The sequence below is a fragment of the Anolis carolinensis genome, chromosome 6 (assembly GCF_035594765.1).
Source record: "Anolis carolinensis isolate JA03-04 chromosome 6, rAnoCar3.1.pri, whole genome shotgun sequence".
In the NCBI taxonomy this organism is placed as follows: Eukaryota; Metazoa; Chordata; class Lepidosauria; order Squamata; family Dactyloidae; genus Anolis; species Anolis carolinensis.
In genome coordinates, this window is record NC_085846.1 from 29,306,986 (window position 1) to 29,327,957 (window position 20,972).

General features: G+C 42.8%; 1 protein-coding gene across 4 annotated transcripts in view; it reads left to right on the forward strand.

The window, feature by feature from the left end:
- Positions 1 to 20,972, forward strand: part of mllt6 (MLLT6, PHD finger containing) — a 141,236-nt gene that overhangs the window by 111,421 nt on the left and 8,843 nt on the right. For 2 of the 4 annotated variants that reach the window (XM_016994601.2, XM_016994602.2), the window contains exons 11-19: positions 4,936 to 5,120; positions 6,915 to 7,032; positions 9,745 to 9,811; positions 10,181 to 10,407; positions 10,886 to 11,074; positions 11,311 to 11,399; positions 17,002 to 17,372; positions 19,383 to 19,491; positions 20,058 to 20,414. In XM_016994601.2, coding sequence (XP_016850090.1) covers positions 4,936 to 5,120; positions 6,915 to 7,032; positions 9,745 to 9,811; positions 10,181 to 10,407; positions 10,886 to 11,074; positions 11,311 to 11,399; positions 17,002 to 17,372; positions 19,383 to 19,491; positions 20,058 to 20,414 — 1,712 coding nt within the window. The remainder of the gene's footprint in view (positions 1 to 4,935; positions 5,121 to 6,914; positions 7,033 to 9,744; positions 9,812 to 10,180; positions 10,408 to 10,885; positions 11,075 to 11,310; positions 11,400 to 17,001; positions 17,373 to 19,382; positions 19,492 to 20,057; positions 20,415 to 20,972) is intronic. The other 2 variants (XM_008113421.3, XM_062957744.1) reach the window with 1 other exon arrangement.

Here is a 20,972-nt window from a genome sequence, read left to right on the forward strand (position 1 = left end):
TCTGCATCTCGCGGTGCCAGAGTACAGTCTGTTCAGCGCCTTCCAAGTCACCCAGTCTTCCGTGTGCCCAGAAGGGAGTTTCTCATCCGGTCTCATCCACGGAATGAGGTTCTGGGTTTTAGCCTACCACTTTTGGACTCTAGCTTGTTGAGGTGTTCCTGCAAGTATCTCTGTAGATTTTAGGAAATTGTTTCTTGATTTGAGTTGTTGACATGCTGGCTGATATCCGAACAGAGGATGGGCCAGAGATGTCAGTGCCTTCCCAGTGGATATCAGGTGGCGCAATACCAACTAGACAGTATAATTTCTCCAGTGGTCTAGGGCATAGTCTCATTAAGAGCCACATCCACTGTTTTAATGATCGTAAATATAGTCATAGAAGTTTAGAGTTGGAAGGCCATCCAGTCCAACCCCATTCTGTCATGCAGGAACACACAATTTAAACAATCTGGACAGATGGCCATACAGTCTCTGCTTAAACACCTCCAGAGAAAGAGATACCACCACACACTCTAAGGCAGCGTCATCTGCAGTTGTACAGCTTTTACTACTAGGATGTTCTTCCTGATGTTTAGGTGGAATCTCTTTCCCTTCAGTAAGAATTCTTGGCCAGGTTTTTTTTCCCTCCCTCCCTCCCTCCCTCCCTTCCTTCCTCCCTTCCTTCCTTCCTTCCTAGCACTATTATTAATAAGATGTGTCACTATCAGTTTCCTTTTTAAAAAAAAAACCAGTCATCCTGATTAAATTCAAGAAGTATCTGTATCCAGTTGGCTGAAAGGGTGCCCATAACAATTTTGCTAAGGAGATTTCTGCCTGAGTTGAAACTTGTAATGAAATTCTGTAAATATTCCCTCAGAAGTAAGTTACATTGTTGTTTAGTGGGATTACTCCCTGGTAGTACGTATCTTTGCAGCATTCATCACAAGGCACAGCATCACAGTCTCACTCCACCCACATTCCTAGAAATTCCTGCTAAAGTTGCAAAACAAAGCCTTATGGCGTATGACTAGGTGTACAGTTAACTTAAGAGTTTCCACAAATTTTGTCTTGAGGCTACTCAGTTTCAGCAGTCTCCACCCAGCTTCTCCATTCACCCTGTAGGCAAGTTGCCTATTTGCCGGCAGAGCTGGTGCAACGGGGAAGCCTCCGGTGTGTGGTGGTGCTGGGCAGAAACAAAACAGAGCTTACTGTAAATTCCTCACCCTCTGTGTCAGCTTTGCAACTGCAGTGCCAGACATGTGTGCCATTGAGTCAGACCTTGGCCCAGCTATCCTTTACAACTCTTGTGCCATGGTTTGAACAGACTGACCCTATTTCTTCTCCCTCCCCCACCTTTTTAAAAAAAGCCTGCTCAGATATTTATAACTTACCTAATTTTTTAAACACCCAAAACATTTTGTGTAAAACTGGAGGTTGCGGAAAGTGATATTTAAAGGAGGTATTTCTTGCTGACATCAAAACAGGCAAATCAGTAGGGCTGCATACAACTCCTTCATAGTCACAGAATAATGAAATATTATTGTGCGAAGAGGTCATCATTTCATTTAGGCGCCAAGTGAAAACTTGGCTGTTCACCAAGGCCTTCATCCCCCATTAATTCATCTGAAATTCTGATGGTTGTTGTTGCATGCCTTGAAATCATTTCTGTCTTATGAGGAACCCAAGGCAACACTATTACAAGGCTGTCTTGGCAAGATTTGTCCAGTTGAGAGAATATAACTTGGTGAAAATCGCCCAGGGGAGATTTAAAACCTGGTCTCCAGAGTCAACGCCCAATTCCCAAACCATTTCACCATGCTGGAGCTCTTTTTTATTATTTATGGTGGAGTATACATATTTTAAGAACTAAAATTATTATTTTTTTGCTTCAAATGGGTTGAACCATTTTGTGTTGATGTTGATTGTGGAGAGGAACTGATAAATTCAAACCAGTTATAGTAAGAGTGTTTGTTCTTGCCTGTAAAACTGGTAGCCAACCCCAGGTTTCTTCCCCCCCCCCCCTCTTCTTTTTTCTATTTTTTATTGTTTCAATATTATAACATCTTGCTTACATTTAGTTTCCGTTGGTGTTCATAATAATAATAATAATAATAATAATAATAATAATAATAATAATAATAATAATAATACACTTTATTTATACTCCGCCCGCCTCTCCTAGGGGACCCAGAGCGGATTACAGCATTTACATACATAGGCAAACATTCCATGCCTTTACAATCACATAAGGTACACCAACACAAACAAGGCTTCTCCTTTCATTTCCAGCTTCTGGAGGTGGTGCTCATCTCTGGATCTGAGAGGTGCTTTTTTCCCATTTTCAAGCAAAGGAGTCTGCGTTATCACCTCCTGGTCATGTAGCTGGCAAGATTATTTGGAGCGTCACTTTGCCCTTTCCTGCCGAAGCCGTGCCTATTTATCTACTCACATTTGCATGTTTTCGAACTGCTAGATTGGTAGGGGAACTAGGGCTGACAGATGAGGGCTCACCCTGTCTCACAGATTAGAATTGCTAACCTTCAGGTCAGCAGTTCAGCAGTACAAGGGTTAAACCCATTGTGCCACCACAGCCCACTTCATTTCCATGTAACATTACAGCACCTTCTCTTTTCATACACCCTTCTCTTTTTAAAAAAGGGGGAAGGGAAAGGTAGATGATCTTTGGTCTATCCCAATCTAGTCACAAAGAAAATTAGTATCATATGCTTCACCCTCTAGACCAGTGGTTCTCAACATGTTTTGGCCCACAAATTCCAGAAATCCCAGCCAGTTTACCAGCTGTTAGGATTTCTGGGAGTTGAAGGCCAAAACATCTGGGGACCCACAGGTTGAGAACCACTGGAATAGACCTCTCTGTGCTAGTTCTTTCCTCATGCTACAGCAACAACAACAACAACAACAACAACCTTTAATTTTCAAAACTCAGAATTGACAAGCCTTTCTCTTCTTCATGCAAAAAGTGAATAAAAAGTTTCCAGTCTTTTACAAAAGTTTTTAAAGTCCCTTCTTTTAGTAGACATGTTAATTTGTCCATTTTGGCCAAGTCCATCATTTTTATCATCCAATCCCTCATTGTTGGTATTATTGTACTCTTCCATTTCTGTGCGTATAGCAGTCTAACTGCTGTGGTCATATATTGCCATAATCTATCCTGGTTCTTTTTGTCAGTCAAACCAAGTAGACAAGCCTCAGGTTTTAGATGGATGTGTCCCCCTAAAAGTTTCTGGATCACTGTGTTCTTGAATCCAGGATTTCTTGGCACGTTTACATGTCCACCACATATGATAGAAGGACCCCACTTGTTTAGATTTCCAGCAAACATTGGAGTTCTTTTTATATATCTTAGAGAGCTTTCCAGGTGTCATATACCACCAGTACATCATTTTATAGAAATTCTCTTTTGAATTATAACATAACGTGAATTGTAACCCTTTATTCCACATTTTCTTAATCTTTTCATTAACTGTAAATAAGAAATAAGAAAAATATGGGCCGGACTTAGCAAAGCAGACGAAACCGTTAGATGCAGGAAAATCCTGCCAATTGAAAGGTCAGTTCGAGCCCAGGTCAGGGTGAGCACTCGCCGTTAGCCCCAGCTCCCTGCCCAGCTCCCTGCCCCAGCAGTCGCCGTTAGCCCCAGCTCACAGATCGAAAGCAGAAATGCAAGTAGATAAATAGGTACTGCTTTTAGTGAGGAGGTAATAAAGGTGCCTTAAGAACATCAATCGGGAGGACGACAAAGCTTGGTATGGAAGATGGAGCAATAGCACCTCCCTCCCTCCGCTATGGCCAGAGTTGAGCACAGCCCCCAAGATGCTGGAAATAAGATGGGAAATGCCTCTGTCTGTGTACTGTCTGTTCTTGTTAATTGTATAATATAATGGCATTGAATGCCTGCCGTATGTGTGTTCTGTAATCTACCCTGAGTCTCCTTGGGGAAATAGAGCAGAATATAAATAAAGTATTATTATTATTATTATTATTATTATTATTATTATTATTATTATTATTATTATTACCACCACCTCTGGAAGCCAAAATCCTCTGCAATTAACTGTTCTCTTGTTTTGATTCTATATTCTCCATGTATATTTTCTAGGAGATTTTGTCTCTTTTCTGTAAAATGCTTCTTGCGCAGGATCTTTGGGCATAAGATTGATTTATATCTTTCACATATTCGTAGTAAAGCGCATCTAACATAATGATTTTTGAAATCCACGCTCCCTTTCACTTTATCCTACCACATATATCCGCTTGCACCCCAGTTTTCATCTGCCGAGGGATCCTGAGAGTTGCAGTCCAGTAACACCAACAGTGATGCGTGTTGTCCAGCACGGATTTTTTAGCCACAGCACGGGACAGGCACTGGGATAGGAAATGGGAAGGGACCTATATTGTGGTCATCTGTTATGTCATAGGCCCTGCCTAGAGTTTTTAGACAGCACTCCAAATCTCATTCACTTTGGGAATTATCAAATTATCATTGCAACTTCCTGGAATCTGCACATTGTTGTTTATAGATTGGGAGAATCAAATATCTCAAAGGTGAAGAACTTATGGCCCTGATCGATAATATCGGGCCACAACTCATGCCAGCCCTGGCAAGCATAGCCAATGATGAGTGATGATGGGAGCTAAAGTTCAACTTCTGGATGGAGCAACATGTTCCCCGTCAGTGCTGTACCAGACACTGAATAAGCAATTCAGGCATTCATTTGTGTAACTCCCTAGAAACACCTTTAGCTTCAGTTCATCCAATCTGTAATTCTGGCATGTCCTATTGGTATTATTCCAAGGAAATATTGTTACACCACCTTGACTGTGAAAGTGAGGGAGAGTTCCAAATGAATAGCTGTCAACCATGCAGAGCAGGGATGTTCTGTTTATAGTATCTGGGTGCCTTCTCTCAGGTGTTTCTTTGATTTCTCCATGCAGGGATCTATACAAGCAACAAGGACCCCATTTCACATGGGGGTGGGGTGCTCAGGACGGTGTGCAGCACCCCCCTCTCTTCCAGCCTTCTGGCTCACCAAGGCACTTCTTCACTCCCCCAGCTCACGCGCTCACCCTTCGCCAGCACCATCCCGGCCTCCTCCTCCTCTTCTGTATCCACTACCCAGGTAAGGAACACCAGCAGCATAAGTAATGCTTTCTAACTAGTGATAGTAATCCACTCTGGAATAAAACAGGTCCAGAAACATTATTCTCCTTTCTGGCACATTCTCGCTGAAATCCGCTGGGAAGCTTATGCCAGCATAAGTATGCTTTGGGGAATTGCACAAAGAAGTATGCAGTGTGCCTTTGTGCAATGCCTATTCCCCAGCTGTGAGTTATGCTCTGCCAGTGTCAAATAGGATCTTAGCCACCAGTATATGAATAAGAGGAAGAAAGTAAAATATATAAAAATCTATAAACCTATAAATGTACTTGTTACGGGAAGTGTCATAGAATTAAAGAGTTAAAAAAGACTACAAGCACCATCCAGTCCAACCCCATGCTGCACAAGAATATTAATTTAATGTGTTGTCAAAGGCTTTTATGGCTGGAAACACTGGGTTGCTGTGAGTTTTCCGGGCTGTATGGCGATGTTCTGGAAGCATTCTCTCCTGATATTTCACCTACATCTATGGCAGGCGTCCTCAGAGGTTGTGAGGTCTGTTGGAAACTAGGCAAGTGGGGTTTATATATCTGTGGAATGTGGGAGAAAGAACTGTCTGTTTGAGGCAAGTGTGAATGTTGCAATTGACCACCTTGATTAGCATTGAATAGTTTTGCAGCTTCAAAGCCTGGCTGCTTCCTTGCTGGAGGAATCATTTGTTGGGAGGTGTTAGCTCCCCCTGATTGTTTCCTGTCTGGCATTTCCCTGTTTTCTGGATGTTGTTCTTTATTTACTGTCCTGGTTTTAGAGGGTTTTTTAAAATACTGGAAGCCAGATTTTGTTCATTTTCATGGTTTCCTCCATTCTGTTGAAATTGTCCACATGTTTCTGATTTCAATAGCTTCTCTGTGTAGTCTGACATGGTGCTTGTTAGAGTGGTCCAGCATTTCTGTGTTCTCAGATAATATGCTGTGTCCAGGTTCGTTCTTCAAGTGCTCTGCTATGACTGACTTCCCTGGTTGAGTTAGTCTGCAATACAGAGCTTCACATCTCTGAGTATGCCTTCCTTAGATGTGTGCGAATGCTTCTGGAACGTGGCCATACAGCCTGGAAAACTCACAGCATCCCACTGCTACAGAAGTGTTTTCTCATGTTAAGAAATTGGCAATTTCTTTATTCATGATTTTTCACTCACAGGAGTCCTGTGACCCTAACCTCAGTGAATATGGAGGGCCGATTGTATTTCATGGCTTCTATCCAGTGAAGCCAAGACAGTATACATGGTTCTCCCCCTTCCCTACCCTGTCCACACAATGAACCAGTAAGCAGGTTGTGTGTGACAAATACATAATTACCCAGTGAATTTTATTGACACATTTCTCTGGGCACTTGAATCCACATAGTCTACATCCCACTCCTACTATCCAAAAAAGAAATGTTTCAAAGCTTTTAGGGCCATTGACAATTCACCCTGATCTGTGGCCTTTATGGTAAATATAGCCACTGGTTGTTGTTTTTTTTAAAAAAAAAATCACAACCTGGAAATTCCTTTTATTTTGCAGGCTCTTGTGAGAGGGGAACCCAAGATGGTTCTTGCTCCAAATGTTTTGGACTTCAACCCTCATAAGCCCCAAGCATCATAGCCTGTAGTCAGAGATTCAGGGAATCGATGTCTAGAAAGCCAATGATTGAGAAGCACTGTGTAAATCTATCAGCCATTCATTACTAGTGAAATATTTGTTGAGAAGCTTGCAAAGTGTGACTGTTAATAATAAGAGTTTGCCACACACTCACAGTCCATTTTTCCTTTTTGCAGGTATTCTCACTGGCAGGTCCTACATTCAGTCTCCCTTCCTCACACATCTTCGGAAGTCCACTCACCTCTGGGCTGACTATGAACCCCCTGCTAAACCAGTCAGAAAACAACCGAACAGGTACACAAGTCAAGCGTTGTTGTTTTTTTTACAGGAGTCCTGGTATCATGGGAACATGCTCTTCTAAATGTCAAGGCCACTCTGTTTTTAAAGTGACCCACATCCTTTCCTGGGTTCATCAGTTCTGAGATCTTTATAACTAATGAGGTGTCCATGTTTGGAAGGTATTTGTTCTTTTTTTGTGATGGAAAATACACCGCTTATAAAGATCCAGCTCTTTGATATATGATAACAGTAGCCAAGCCGCTGCAATCTGACCTGGGACTCCTGGGAAAAGTGACACACAAGGCCATGCGCATGAGCAGTGGAAAAGGAAGGTACGGTCTTGTGGAGGAAAAGTGGTTGCACTGGATTGCCACCTGGTGACTAGTGGGAGCAACAACATGCCTTGCTGCAGGAAGTGGCAGTCTTGTCAAGGTTGCAACAACCGGTTTCATTTTTAAAAGGAGACATAAGAGAATGTTCTTTTCAAAACAGTATCAACAATAGTATGTGTCATAATGTAAAATATTAACTGCATAGATAAAGCGTGCATCAAATAATCCTTGGGCAATAGGGAATGTACAAAACTTACGGATTCATATTTTAAAAAGATTTAAATGATATTGTTATAAAGTTCAATGATATTTTATTTATTGAAATATTTATATCTCACCCTTTGGGTTATACCCTTGTGCTGTTCGAACTGCTGACCTGAAGGTTGGGTTGCTGACCTTAAGGTTGCCGGTTCAAATCCACAAGATGGGGTGAGCTCCTGTATGTCAGCTCTAGCTTGCAAGGACATGAGAGAAGCCTCCCAGCTAACACATCCGAGCGTCCCTTAGGCAACATCTCTGCAGACAGCCAATTCTTTCACACCAGAAGTGACTTGCAACATGTTCTCAAGTCACTTCTGACACGATAAAAAAACCCTTTGCCATGGGATTCAAGGTGGCTTTCAGATAAAACAATAAACAATGTAAAACCATTTCAGATTAAAACAATAAATAGCGTAAACAAGATAAAAACATATGAAATATGACAGGTTAAAACATGAGAGCAGGCATCTTGTTTTGTTCGAATAATAGAATAATAAAGTTGGAAGAGACCACAAGGACCATCTAGTCCAACCTCTTTCCATGCAGGAAAAGCACCATCAAAGTACCCCTGACAGATGACCATCTAGCACCTGTTTAAAAGCCTCCAAGGAAGGACTTTTCACCACACTCCATTGTTGTAATCTAAACGTACAACATCGTAAATGTTTCATTTTCACATTCATAATCATGGCACCCTTGTCATGACCTTTTAAACCCACTTTAAAAGCCATACCAAGTGACTTATAATGATATAATAATTTTATTTTTGTATCCCGAAGGGATTCTGAGCAGCTTACACATGACACATGTGCCTAAAACAACACAAAAATACAGCACAGTACAATACAAAGTAAAACCAATAGCATATAAAACAACAATTTAAAACTCAGAACAGCACCCAACAACTATAGTGACAAGTGTCATAAAAACATAGCCAACTATGAACAAGAAGAAGGGGAAGGGATAGTGCAAGTTGTAGCTAAGGAACAAGGAGTTATGCTAACTGAAGGAGCTACGTGGTGCTGATGTGTGGGCACTAAAGGATGACTCAACCAGTTCCTTCCCACCAGCAAGCTATGGTTTAATGAGAACTCATAATAGAATCCCATGAGGCCTCTGCCTTTGCTAATTGAATTACAGCTTGCTTTAATGCTCTTCTCTCCAACACTGGAGGACTCCTCTACTTGGTATAGGTGCCCAGCTTTTACTATGGATTTTAAGAAGTTGAATTGAGGCCGGGCTGTGGCGCAGCTGTTGAGCAGCTGCCTTAAATCACTCTGACCATGAGGTCATGAGTTCGAGGCCAGCCCGTGGCGGGGTGAGCACCCGTCAATTAAAAATAAAAAATAGCCCCTGCTCGTTGCTGACCTAGCAACCCAAAAGATAGTTGCATCTATCAAGTAGGAGATAAGGTACCACTTATAAAGTGGGGAGGCAAGATTAACTAATTTACGACCTGGAATGAGGAAGTGCCGTCAGTGTGGATGATGAAGCAGCTGCTCCCCCCTGTGGCCAGAATCGAACATCCCCTCAGAAGAACGTTAACTTGCCTCTGCGTGTGTCTCTCAGTCTCTGTTTGATGTGTTTATGGGCATTGAATGTTTGCCCTATGTGTGTTATAATGTGATCCGCCCTGAGTCCCCTTCGGGGTGAGAAGGGCGGAATATAAATACTGTAAATAAATAAATAAATAAATAAATTGAGAGATATCCCATGCATACTCTCAATGATGTTTTTATTCAGTGAGTACATTCTCACCTAAGCTGTCAACATGGCAGATTTCACAGGATTCTACAGAACAGTGTAGACATGACACCCAGAGCCAGAATATGTAGGCATTGCTGGACATCTGCTGAGTCTCAAGTTCTTGTAGGACTTCATTTATTGGAGTAAAGGTTTGGAGTGTTACTTTTTGGACAGTCTTCCCGGTAACCTGCACAATGACTGGCATATTCTGAGAATTGTAGTCCAAAAAGTGACATTGCCAAGGGAATGTTTTGGAATTAAACAAAGACACCGTGTCTGATCTAGTTCCTATATCTTTGGATAAATCTAGAATTTGGTTGGTGTTAGGAAGATGATTATCTATTAACTTTTTTTTAAAAAAAATCACAGTTTATGTCTTCACTTCCAGAACCGGATTTGGAAGACTGCAATTTTGCCTGCCGAGGATCATCACCCCAAGAAAGCCTTTCTTCCATGTAAGTTGATTTCTAATAAGAAGATTATTATAATTCTTCAAGCACACAATCTGTGAAATGATGGAATGTAAAATATCTGGGGAAATCTGAAAAGGATAAAAGGATGGAGACAGACATTTTTGTTACTTTTCCTAGTTCATAAATGTGACAAAAGGTAATTTATACAAAACAAGCAAATATTTTTAGAATTGGCACAATATGTACAGTTTGCAGAACCGAGCTTTTCCTGTCTCGCTGCCTTGCATGCAGCAGATGGAGAGTTATGAGCTTGTTTTGGAACAGAGTGGGATCTGGAATTCTCTTCCTGCTTGTGTACACTATGTGTAATATTGCAGTGGCTCTCTTCCTTTCGCCTTCCCCACCACATAGGTCCCCAATCAGTAGCCTTCCCACCCTCTTTGACCAGACGGTGGCAACAAACAGCGGGCAGCTGGAAAATGTCCCCCAGGCCACACCAAACATTGAGCAGCTCCTGGAGAAACAAGGCAACGGGGAAGCTGGCGTCAACAGTGAGTCCCAGAGAAACTGCCTGGAAGGGACCCTTTGGTTGGCTGAGGCTGGGATTAATCAAGTGGAGGGACAAAGCACAGCACCTGGTATACCACCTCTGATTTAGGACATTGAAGAACGTGGGAGGAAATGTCTGGGAAGTGTTAAACAAAATGTTCAGATGTAACATTTTCTTGAAAATCCATATTTTTATATTCTTCAGCCAGGAATATGAGATAGATAGCGCTGGCCCAGATCATATTTTAATTTGCGTACACTGTGACACAGTTTTGTTTTGTGAACAAAACGGGATTAAGATGTGTAAGTTACCTAAAACTCCTTAGAAGAAGGCTGCTGTGCCAACCTAACAAATGAATGAGTAAAGATTGCATCTTTGGAGAATCAGAAAAGCATTTGGGAGTTGCCTTGTGACTTCCCTGAATGTGTACTTTTGCTGTGATTTCTCTTTCGTATATATACTAACTCTGTCACTGTTCTTGTTTTCCTCCATTTCTTCCTACTCCCAACCTGTTTGTTTGTTTTTCCCTCTCTTCCTGCCCTCATCCTCATTCATGTTTCCTGCAGTTGTAGAAATGCTCAAAGCTCTTCATTCACTGCAGAAGGAGAACCAACGCCTCCAGGAGCAGATCATGACTTTGGCAGCTAAAAAGGAGCGCTTGCAGCTTCTGAATGTCCAGCTCTCTGTTCCTTTCCCAATGCTCACCCCCAGCAATGGCCCTTTGGGCCAAGCGCATTACATCCTAGCTCCTAATGGTAAGAAATGTGCATCCCATTAACACTCATTGATCTATGGTCAATGCTTTATTCTTAAAAGGGACTTTTTCACCCATCCATCCCCTTCCATCTCTGGAAACATTTTGATTCACCAAAGCTTTTAGATAGATATTGATGGGGGTGGTACCATCTGCATTTATGAATGTCTAAAGGTGATCTGTAGCTACTGAGAGGCAGCATGAAAAAGCACTCTGACTCTCTGACTTTCCCTCTAGTGTGCAACAGTGACTCTCTGAGTATCACCAAGAGCCCTCCCTGCAAGAACAGCTTTGGCATTGAAAACTCTCTCTCGACTTCCTCCGAGGTACAGAGTGTCTCTTTGTTTTCTCCTTTCCTTAAGTGTCCTTTGGCAGAGCTTTGTTGCCATCCAGAAGTAGCTTTGACATTATCATCTCAGGCAGTCTGTTTTGAGCTCAACCTTGAGCATAGTGGGTTGATGGCAGCTGAAACAGATCTTGTGCGTAAGTTACCTAGGGCTTGTTCAGAAGAGCTCCATAGTGGGTGTGCTCCTGTCCTTTAGGTGAAGGATGTCCTTATTTTGTTTAACTGAAACACAAAAATGTCTTGAGACAGTGCTGGCTACCACATTTTATCCTGCCTTCTTTCCAGTCAATTCACATGGCTGTTTCCTCCCACTTTTACCCTTGGGATTGATCAGTCTGAGAGAATAACTGCCTGAAGGTCACTCCGGTGAATTTTATAACTCAGTGGAGAGTAAAACCAAAATGTCTCAACTCACAGGAGTGAAAAGACTGTGGTCCTCCAGATATTGTTGGATTGCAAAGTCCAGCTCTCTTTATACAATAGAGTTTCACCAGGCCCGGCCCAACATGGGACGCTAGCCACGCCCCCGCGTTGGGCGCCATGTTCCCAGGGGCGCTATCGAGCGCCCCTGGGAGGCATGGCCACACTTGGCCCCACCTCCGGCGCCCTGGCCCTGCCTCCCGCGCTGTGGGAGGCGTGGCCGCGTGACGCGGGAGGCGTGGTCAAGTCTGGCCCCGCCTCCTGCAGCGCCTGCTGTAGGAACAGGGTGGCTGCCGCGGGAGGCGGGGCCGGCCACGCCTCCCGCAGCGCACACCCGCTGCAGCTTGGCTGGGACAGGGTGCCCGCCACGGGAGGCGTGGCCAGCTCCGCTTCCTGCGGCGGGCACCCTGTCCCAACCAGACTGTGGCGGGAGTCCAGTCCTTCCAGGCCGCAGCTGGACCTTCACCGCAGCCTGGAAGGACCGGATTCCCGCTGCAGCCTGCCTGGGACAGGGTGTGTGGGGTGGGAGGCGTGGCTAGCTCTGGCCTTGCCTCCTGCCACGCGCGCCTTGGCCAAGCCGCCCACACGCAGCATAGGAGGCTGTGGGGGCGGGGTCAGGGCGCCCGCGCGTGGCGTGGGAGGTGGGGCCAGATCTGACCACGCCTCCCGCGGCGCGGGGGGGGGGGGCGCAAAAATTTTTTTGCATACCCCTGAAGATTCCCTTGGGCCGGTCCTGAGTTTCACTTATCCAAGCCTCGCTTATCCAAGCCTCTGGATTATCCAAGCCATTTTTGTAGTCAATGTTTTCAATATATTGTGATATTTTGGTGCTAAATTTGTAAATACAGTAATTACAACATAGCATTACTGCATATTGAACTACTTTTTCTGTCAAATTTGTTGTATAACATGATGTTTTGGTGCTTAATTTGTAAAATCATAACCTAATTTGATGTTTAATAGGCTTTTCCTTAATCCCTCCTTATTATCCAAGATATTCGCTTATCCAACATTCTGCCAGCCCGTTTAGCTCGGATAAGTGAGACTCTACTGTATTTGACAGTGCTGGGTAGGGCTAGGAAGAGTTGCAGTTCAATAACATCTGCAAAGCTAAATAATACTCAGCTCTTTCTAACTATTACAGTAAATCACACGAGCTGTTTTTCACATTTACTGTCAATACAATGGTCCATATTAGGTAATTACTATTATTTATTACAGTGACTGATACCTTGTTGTAATGTAGGAATGACGAGAATGTTGCCCCCACAGCAAATTTGTTAAGCCAACAAGCACCCAGCATCCTCATCTATACAAAATAATAAAGAACTTGATTTTTTAATAACACCCCCTCAGGGCCATGGAAGACATTTTTCGTCATGTCACACCTGAACTAATTTAGACCCAAGAGAGACCCCTTTTCTAACAGGAAGCAGCCCAGATATTGATGTTCTAATCACTTCTGTTGGGGGGAAAAGGCTTCTCCTGGATTTAAAATGCCCAAGGGCACACAAAACCTGGCCCTGTTTTCCCCCAGCCCCCAGGTTTAGTGGGGTGGGAATGGGGAGTTTGGTGGAGGAAAATTGTTTCTTTTTGAGGGGATGCTAGACAGTAGGATGGCCCCAGAAGTCCAGGAACGAGGGGGCAATTTGGCCTTAGGGTAAAGATAAAGTTGTTCCCCTGACATGAAGGCTTGTCATGTCCAACTCTGGGGGTTGGTGTTCATCTTCATTTCTAAGCTGAAGAGCCAGCATTGTTCGTAAACACCTCCAAGGTCATGTGGCCGGCATGAATGCATGAAATGCCATTAGCTTCCTATTGAAGCGGTACCAATAGTTGCCCACTATGATTAAGCAATAACAAGGGCCACCTTAAATACCTTAAAGCAGTGACTCCCAACCTTTTTTTGACCAGGGACCACTCTCCAACATTAGTACTAAAAGAGTTATGAATCAGTTTTTGGTCAACTTTAGATTCGGTTTGGTTATTCAGGGTGCTGATTCAGAAAATTGCATTGGATAGACCACATCAGCTTTAGTTGCTGATACAGAACATATGCCATTCAGTAGTCTCCATCTGCTTACCCACAGAAAACCATATTTAATCATCTAGAGCTGATGTGGTCTATCCAATGCAATTTTCTGACTCAGCACACCAAATGACCCCAGGAATAGGCCTAGAAATCAACTACTATTATCCATAGTAGTAACGGTGAGGCCGTGGACCGTATTTTAGTTCCTGTGGACCACTTGTAGTCCACGGACCACAAGTTGGGAACCACTGGCTTAAAGATAGATATGTGTTCTCTTAATGTTAGCAATTCCTCTCCGTATCCTTTCATCCACCTTAATTTGGAGCCATTGCCTCCTTCTCTTGATGTAAAGCACTTCTGCTGGGAATCTACCAGCTAAACAGCCAATTCCCAGTTGCTGAAATCAGAGCCCACTGTCTTCGCTTTCTTTGTCCCAATTTAAAGCGCAGCAATGTCACAAATGGGCTAACCAGATGGGAAGATAAACACTGTCTTGGTTTGCTCAGAAACACATGCTAAAGCCTCAAGTTCAAATTGGGAAAAGATGTTGATTAAAGGAATACAATGTGAAAGGGGGGGGGAGGCACACAGATGGATACTTATAATTAAAAAGAAATATTAAGATTAACAAATAGAACTAAAATAATCACAATGTAATCACAATGTGGGTTCACGTGGTGAGTTTCAGCTCATACAGCACCTTGATTTAGGAGAGCGAAGCCTTTCAGGTAAACATCTTCAGCCAAACCAGTGGCTGGGCATTGAGCCAAGAAGACTGGCTTCTCACTGCTGAAGTCTAGGAGATGGGCCGTGAAGGTGCTAATTAAAAGGAGATGACTTGGGCAACCACTGACAGATTTGATACATCAAAGCAATTCCTCTTTTCGGGATCTGAAAGCCCCAGGAAAAATGCGTAATAATTCCAAATGAATTATGAATTCTGGTTTCCCAGGGTGCAGGGATGCATGCACTTTTTAGGAGATGATGCTGAAAGACAACTCAGCATTCAGGAGACACAGAAAGACACCCACTTGTCAGAATCCAAACTCTTATCGGAGGCCTAACAAGTCACAATGAAGTTTCAACACTTAGGCCACTATTTTTTTTAAAGTAATTTGTTCTGTTACTTGTTGCAAGGTGTGCCTGCTCACCCCCTGGTGACACATGATTGTTAATTCGAGCAAAAGTCATTTACTTTTAACCGTTAATTGTGTAACCTAGCGGTCCATATGAAAGAACAATACAATGTGTTGTTGAAGGCTTTCATGGCCGGAATCACTGGGTTGCTGTGAGTTTTCTGGGCTGTATGGCCATGTTCCAGAAGCATTCTGTCCTGACATTTTGCCCACATCTATGGCAGGCATCCTCAGAGGTTGTGAAGTCTGTTGAAAACTAGGCAAGTGATGTTTATATATCTGTGGAAAGTCCAGGGTGGGAGAAAGAACTCTTGTCTGTTTGAGGCAAGTGTGAATGTTGCAATTGGCTAGCTTGGTTAGCATTGAATAGCCTTGCAGCTTCATAGCCTGGCTGCTTCCTGCCTGACGTAATCCTTTGTTGGGAAGTGTTGGCTGGCCCTGATTGTTTCCTGTCTGGAATTCCCCTGTTTTCTGAGTGTTGTTCTTTATTTAATGTCCTGATTTTGGTAAATAAAGTAAATACTTTATCCACTTCCCTGGCCCTATGATACTGTGTCACATTAACCTTTCATAGCCCTTCATAGATGCCCATGTCTATTCTGAAACTCTGGCCATTGGTATTTTAAACCCATCTGATGGAGCATACTGAAACTGGATTTTAATTTTTGTGGTTGTTTTTTAGATGGGTTTGTATGTTTTTGTTACATTATGTTTGACTTCGTTGTATGGTCTCTGGCAATCAAATGTTTTGCCTTGTTGGAAACCGCCCTAAGTCCTCTAGGGGAGATTGGGCGGTATATAAATAAAGTTTTATTATATTATTATGCATAATACAAAAACACAACAACATCCCCCAACCCAAGAAAATAAATAATAGCCAACACATTATAAAACACAATACATAAACCAAATAAAATAAGCATAATAAATATCAACAATTATTATAATCAATATATTATTCCTTTAATCAACAATTAAAATATACATTGTAAATGTTTGATAAGCCAAAAGCGGAATTTAAGAGGTGGACATCACAGTCAAGCCTATGGGGAAGGAGGAACATCTGTATATAAGCAAACAATCTGGGTAGAGGCCTGAGCCCCATAAGATGGGACGTGAGGGGAGCTCCTGGCTGATATCCTCCTTTCTTCCCCATCCTTTATTTTGGCACTGATCTCTTTCCTAGTTCAGCCTTCCTCAGCCTGGTGTCCTCCAGATGCTTTGAATCACAACTGTCCCTTTGTTGTGGTAATCTCTGAGCGGTTAGACTCAATTCAACCCTCTCTGGGGGAGATTCCACCAAAATGCAGCAGAGTAGCAAAAGCTTTCAAATGCAACAGTTACTTACACGCGGGTGAGCAAGAGAAGCCTTTCAATTTAGGATTGCAATGGACTGCAGAGTCTCAGTAAAAGTTCAAAAAGTATTTTTTTTCAGGTAAAAAGAACTCCATTGTAGATAGAAAGGCTTGGGAGCTGTCTTTAGACTGGTTTCTAAGGAAAAATAAGAAAGGAAAAATAACAAACATCTAAATAGTTACATCTTGCCAGGAGAGATGTCAAGATGCTTCTTGTTAGCTAGAAGAACAAAGAGAGAAGAGTGAACCAAAAATGGTTCCAACCTCATGGTCCAAAGTCGCTTAGCCTACTACGATTCTGGAAATTGTGATGCAACATGGTTAGCTGGTACTAGATTGCCCGGTACATGACACAGCAGACCATAATAGCAAATTTACCAAATGTTTTCGAAAGCTGCTTTGAACACAAAGGCAATTAGGAATTCTCCTGAAAGTGATTTCAAACAGAAAGGTCTGCTTTGCTTATCTAAACACTTGCAAAGGAAGAGTTCAGCCTGTGTCAGTAGGAAGGATGTGCAGTGCTGGTGCCATCACCAGAAAGCTCTGTCTTTCATATCTGGGAGTTGTGACTCAAGGAAGAAATCTTTCCAAACTCAGAATACAGTGGAATACTTGTCCCTCTTTTTTCTCTCTCATCAGGATCCTCACTCAGGTTGCCCGAGCCGAAGCAGCTCCTCCCTCTCCTTTCACAGCACGCCTCCCCCGCTGCCCATGTTGCAACAGAGCCCGGCCTCCCTTTCGCTGGTTACTGGGGTCCAGCAACAGCAGTCGCAGCAGCAGCCACCAGTGAATGGTTTGGCCAGGACAATGGGGAATGTCCATGGCGGAGTCACTCCTTCCAATCACAGCCTGATGGAAGGTCTCCTTGGGAGTCTCGCAGGAGCGCAACAAATTCCCATCAATGGCATTTTAGGAGGTCTGAATGGAGCAATAGCTGCCCAGGCACAGAACCCTCTCTTGGCACAGCCCGGTGGTCACCCAAACCTACAGCTTTCCACCAGCCAAAGCAGGTAAGGCTCAGAGATGGGGATGAGTGTTGGTTGCAGCCAGTAGTGAACGAATTGAGAAGTTGGATCTGGATTCAAAAATTCCCACAAGTTCTAAATTCCTTGCTTTGTTCTATATGAAGTAAACATTATCTGAAACAAGCATGCTTTCGATGTTTTGGACTTTCAGTTGCCTTATGCCTTTCACATTGGCCATATTGCAGAGCTTTCCAAACATTTCATGTCGGTGACGTATTTTTTAGACGTGCATCATTACTTGACACAGTAATTCAGTTCTACTTGCAAACCGGCAGGTAAATCAACCCCTTGTAAGAGACATGGGTGCATACATATATTGTAATAATGAAATGCATGGGTACGCAACAGTTTGTTCTATTTATATTTTAAAATATATGATTTGTAAAAAAATAACATACATTTCCAAGATTTTTGTCATTTATGAGTACATTTATGTGACACACCTTCACACTGCAGTTGGCACACTAGGGCATTGTGACACACTATAATAGTAATAATAATTTTAAAAATGTTATTTCTACCCCACCACCATCTCCCAAAAGGGACTCAGGGTAGGTTACAAAGCACTCGTAAATGTAACAATACATATGGTGCAAGAAATATAGATACATCAATATCAAGGAGCCCCCGGTGGCACAGTAGATTACACCACTGAGCTGCTGAACTTGCTGACTGAAAGATTAGTGGTTCAGATCTGGGGAGATGGGTGAGCTCACACTGTTAGCCCCAGCTTCTGCCAACCTAGCAGTTCGAAAACATGCAAATGTGAGTACATCAATAGGTACCATTCTGGCAGGAAGGTAGTGGCACTCCGTGCAGTCATGCTGGTCACATGACCTTGGAGGTGTCTATGGACAACGCCGGCTCTCTGGGTTAGAAATGGAGATGAGCACCAACCCCCAGAGTTAGACACGACTAGACTTTACATCAGGGGAAACCTTTACCTATATCAGTATCAGAGAAAAACATAATTTACATCATCAATACATAAAACAATACAACAATAAAATCAATCAATAAAATCTACCATATTGACTTCTGGGTCTTCTGGGACTTAGCAACCAAAATATGTGATGGGCCAAAGGTTCCAAACTACTCACTTATGGAAAGTTTATTTAATTAAAATAATACATTTTCTTCATATAAACTTCAGTCTAGATATTCCTTACTAGTTAACATGCTGGCTTTATCATCTGCTGTTCATGATTGTGATGCCATGATTACACACATTTTTTGTTTAGCAGGGAGTGCAGTACAAACACTCATATTCTTAAAAATCATAGCAGCTTAGACCCTGCACCTATGGCCACCAGTACAGCAAAAACAATGAAAAATCTCCAGTGGATTTAAACAGCACATGTACAGCTGCAAACTGTCTTTAACACCGAATTTAGAGTGCAGCTTAGGCCAATCACTGCTAGGATTCAGTATGCTATATAGCTGTAAGATGGCAATACATAAGCATAGGAGTTTGTATTGACTATATATTTTCCATTGTGATAATCTCTCTGCTTTCACTCCCCCCCTTTTTTAAAAAAAAGAGTATGGAAAAGTAAGCATCAGGTTTATAGTACGAAAGCAAATCAGCAATACTATCTTGGTTAACTGGGCCAACTATTTCTGGCCATTTGACTTAAGGTGTTGCAGTTGGGATGTGTAACTGCCACTACATGTCAATGAGCTGTCAGTTGGCCCTGGCATGGAGCAAAGCAAAGTTTGTGTAAAAATAACTCTTCAGTCAACCATGTCCTACAGTACTTAGCAGAAAAGATCAAATATTATTTGGATTTTCTGCCTTGGGCACCAAATATTTGGCATGATCCCTTAGCATTTCAATGTATATATTGCATTCTTTATCAAAAAAGTAGCTCTTTCCCAAGGCCTGTTGCTTCTTTTTTTTCTAAAGCTTAAGCACCCATTCTCCCATCATGGTTGAATGATACTTTTTTCCAGTACTGTGTTGTTTTGCTCACTGCTCTTTTCACCCACCTCCAGCATGCCCAGCATGACTCACCTGACAGAGCACCAGAGGCAACTCCTCAGCCAGCATGAGCTCCAGCTGCAGCAACTCCAGCAGCTCTTGACCTCACAGCCTCTCAGCCCAGTAGGTACCTTTCCTACCTTTGAGAGGAATGAGTGATAGATGAAATTGGCATCTTGCACCTGGGCAGGGGAAGTGGACAAGTGTTGGGGTGGGAGTTGCAGAAAGTACAAGGAAAGGCTAACAGAAGTCTTATGGTTTTGGTGGGCACTACAGAGGGAGATGCTGGTAAACAGGTATAATCATGTGACCCTGGAAGTCGTAAACATTCACTCCATTGCCCTTTAGGAGCCTTCTCTTAATTATTGATGTTGATGTTTTTTACTGGGATAATTGTTTTATTGCTTTGTTACTGTTATTTGTTTGTTTTATCGGGCCTGGCCCCATGTAAGCCGCCCCGAGTCCCTTCGGGGAGATGGGGCGGGGTATAAAAATAAAGTAGTTGTTGTTGTTATTATTATTATTATTATTATTATTATTATTATTATTATTATTATCCTAGACCTAAAAGAATGGCAAAATGCCATGGTAGGGCATTGGGTGGTATTTGGGGATGGCCCTGTAGGTGTGATGCAAAGAGAAGTGGAAGTGTTGCCAAATTTTTCAATTAATGTGCAATTGTTTCTTAGGAACAGCAGGCGCTGGTGTTCCAGATGATTCAACAAATTCAGCAGAAAAGGGAGCTGCAGAGGCTCCAGATGACCAGCAACTCGCAGGTGCCCATGACCGGTCTGGGGACAGCCACCTCCTCCTCCCTTCTCCATTCCAACAACACTGTGCCATCTGCTGCCAACAGCACCCTCCTGTCCTCCATTTCCCCCCAGCAGCTCAATCCAGCCAGTTCTTTGATGGCTTCTTCACCACTCAGCACCCATGGGAACAGTCTCATGTCAGCTGCAACAGGGGCTGCTATCCCACCCATAATGACGGCACAAACAAACCCTTTCCTCAACCTGCAGGGTGATAGCAACAGCCAGAAAGGAATGGTGAGTATATTTTACCACAGCCCTAAAAAATTGCCAGTCTGCTAAGATGTCACAGAATGTTCATAAATATTCATATATCTGAAAAATTGGGAGTGCAATGATGATAAACCACACATAGAGTGAATGGTTAGGTAGCCAATGTGGGAAGGTATTTTTATTATCGTGTCAGAAGTGACTTGAGAACATACTGCAAGTAGCTTCTGGTGTGAGAGAATTGGCCGTCTACATAGACATTACCCAGAGAATGCCTAGATGTGTTACCATCCTAATGGGAGGCTTCTCTCATGCCCCTACAAGCTAGAGTTGACAGATAGGAGCACTCGCCGTCTCGTGGATTTGAACGGGCCACCTTCAGCTCAGCAACCCAACCTTCACTACCCTGTTTCCCCAAAAATAAGAATTGCCCTGAAAATGACCTATCATGATTTTTCACCATTTCTGAGGATGCTTGAAATATAAGCTGTTTCAAAAATGAGCCCTAGATATAGTTCATTTTAAAAGTCAATTTGGAAAAATAAGACTGCCCCTGAAAACTCATTTTTGGAGCAAAATTTGATA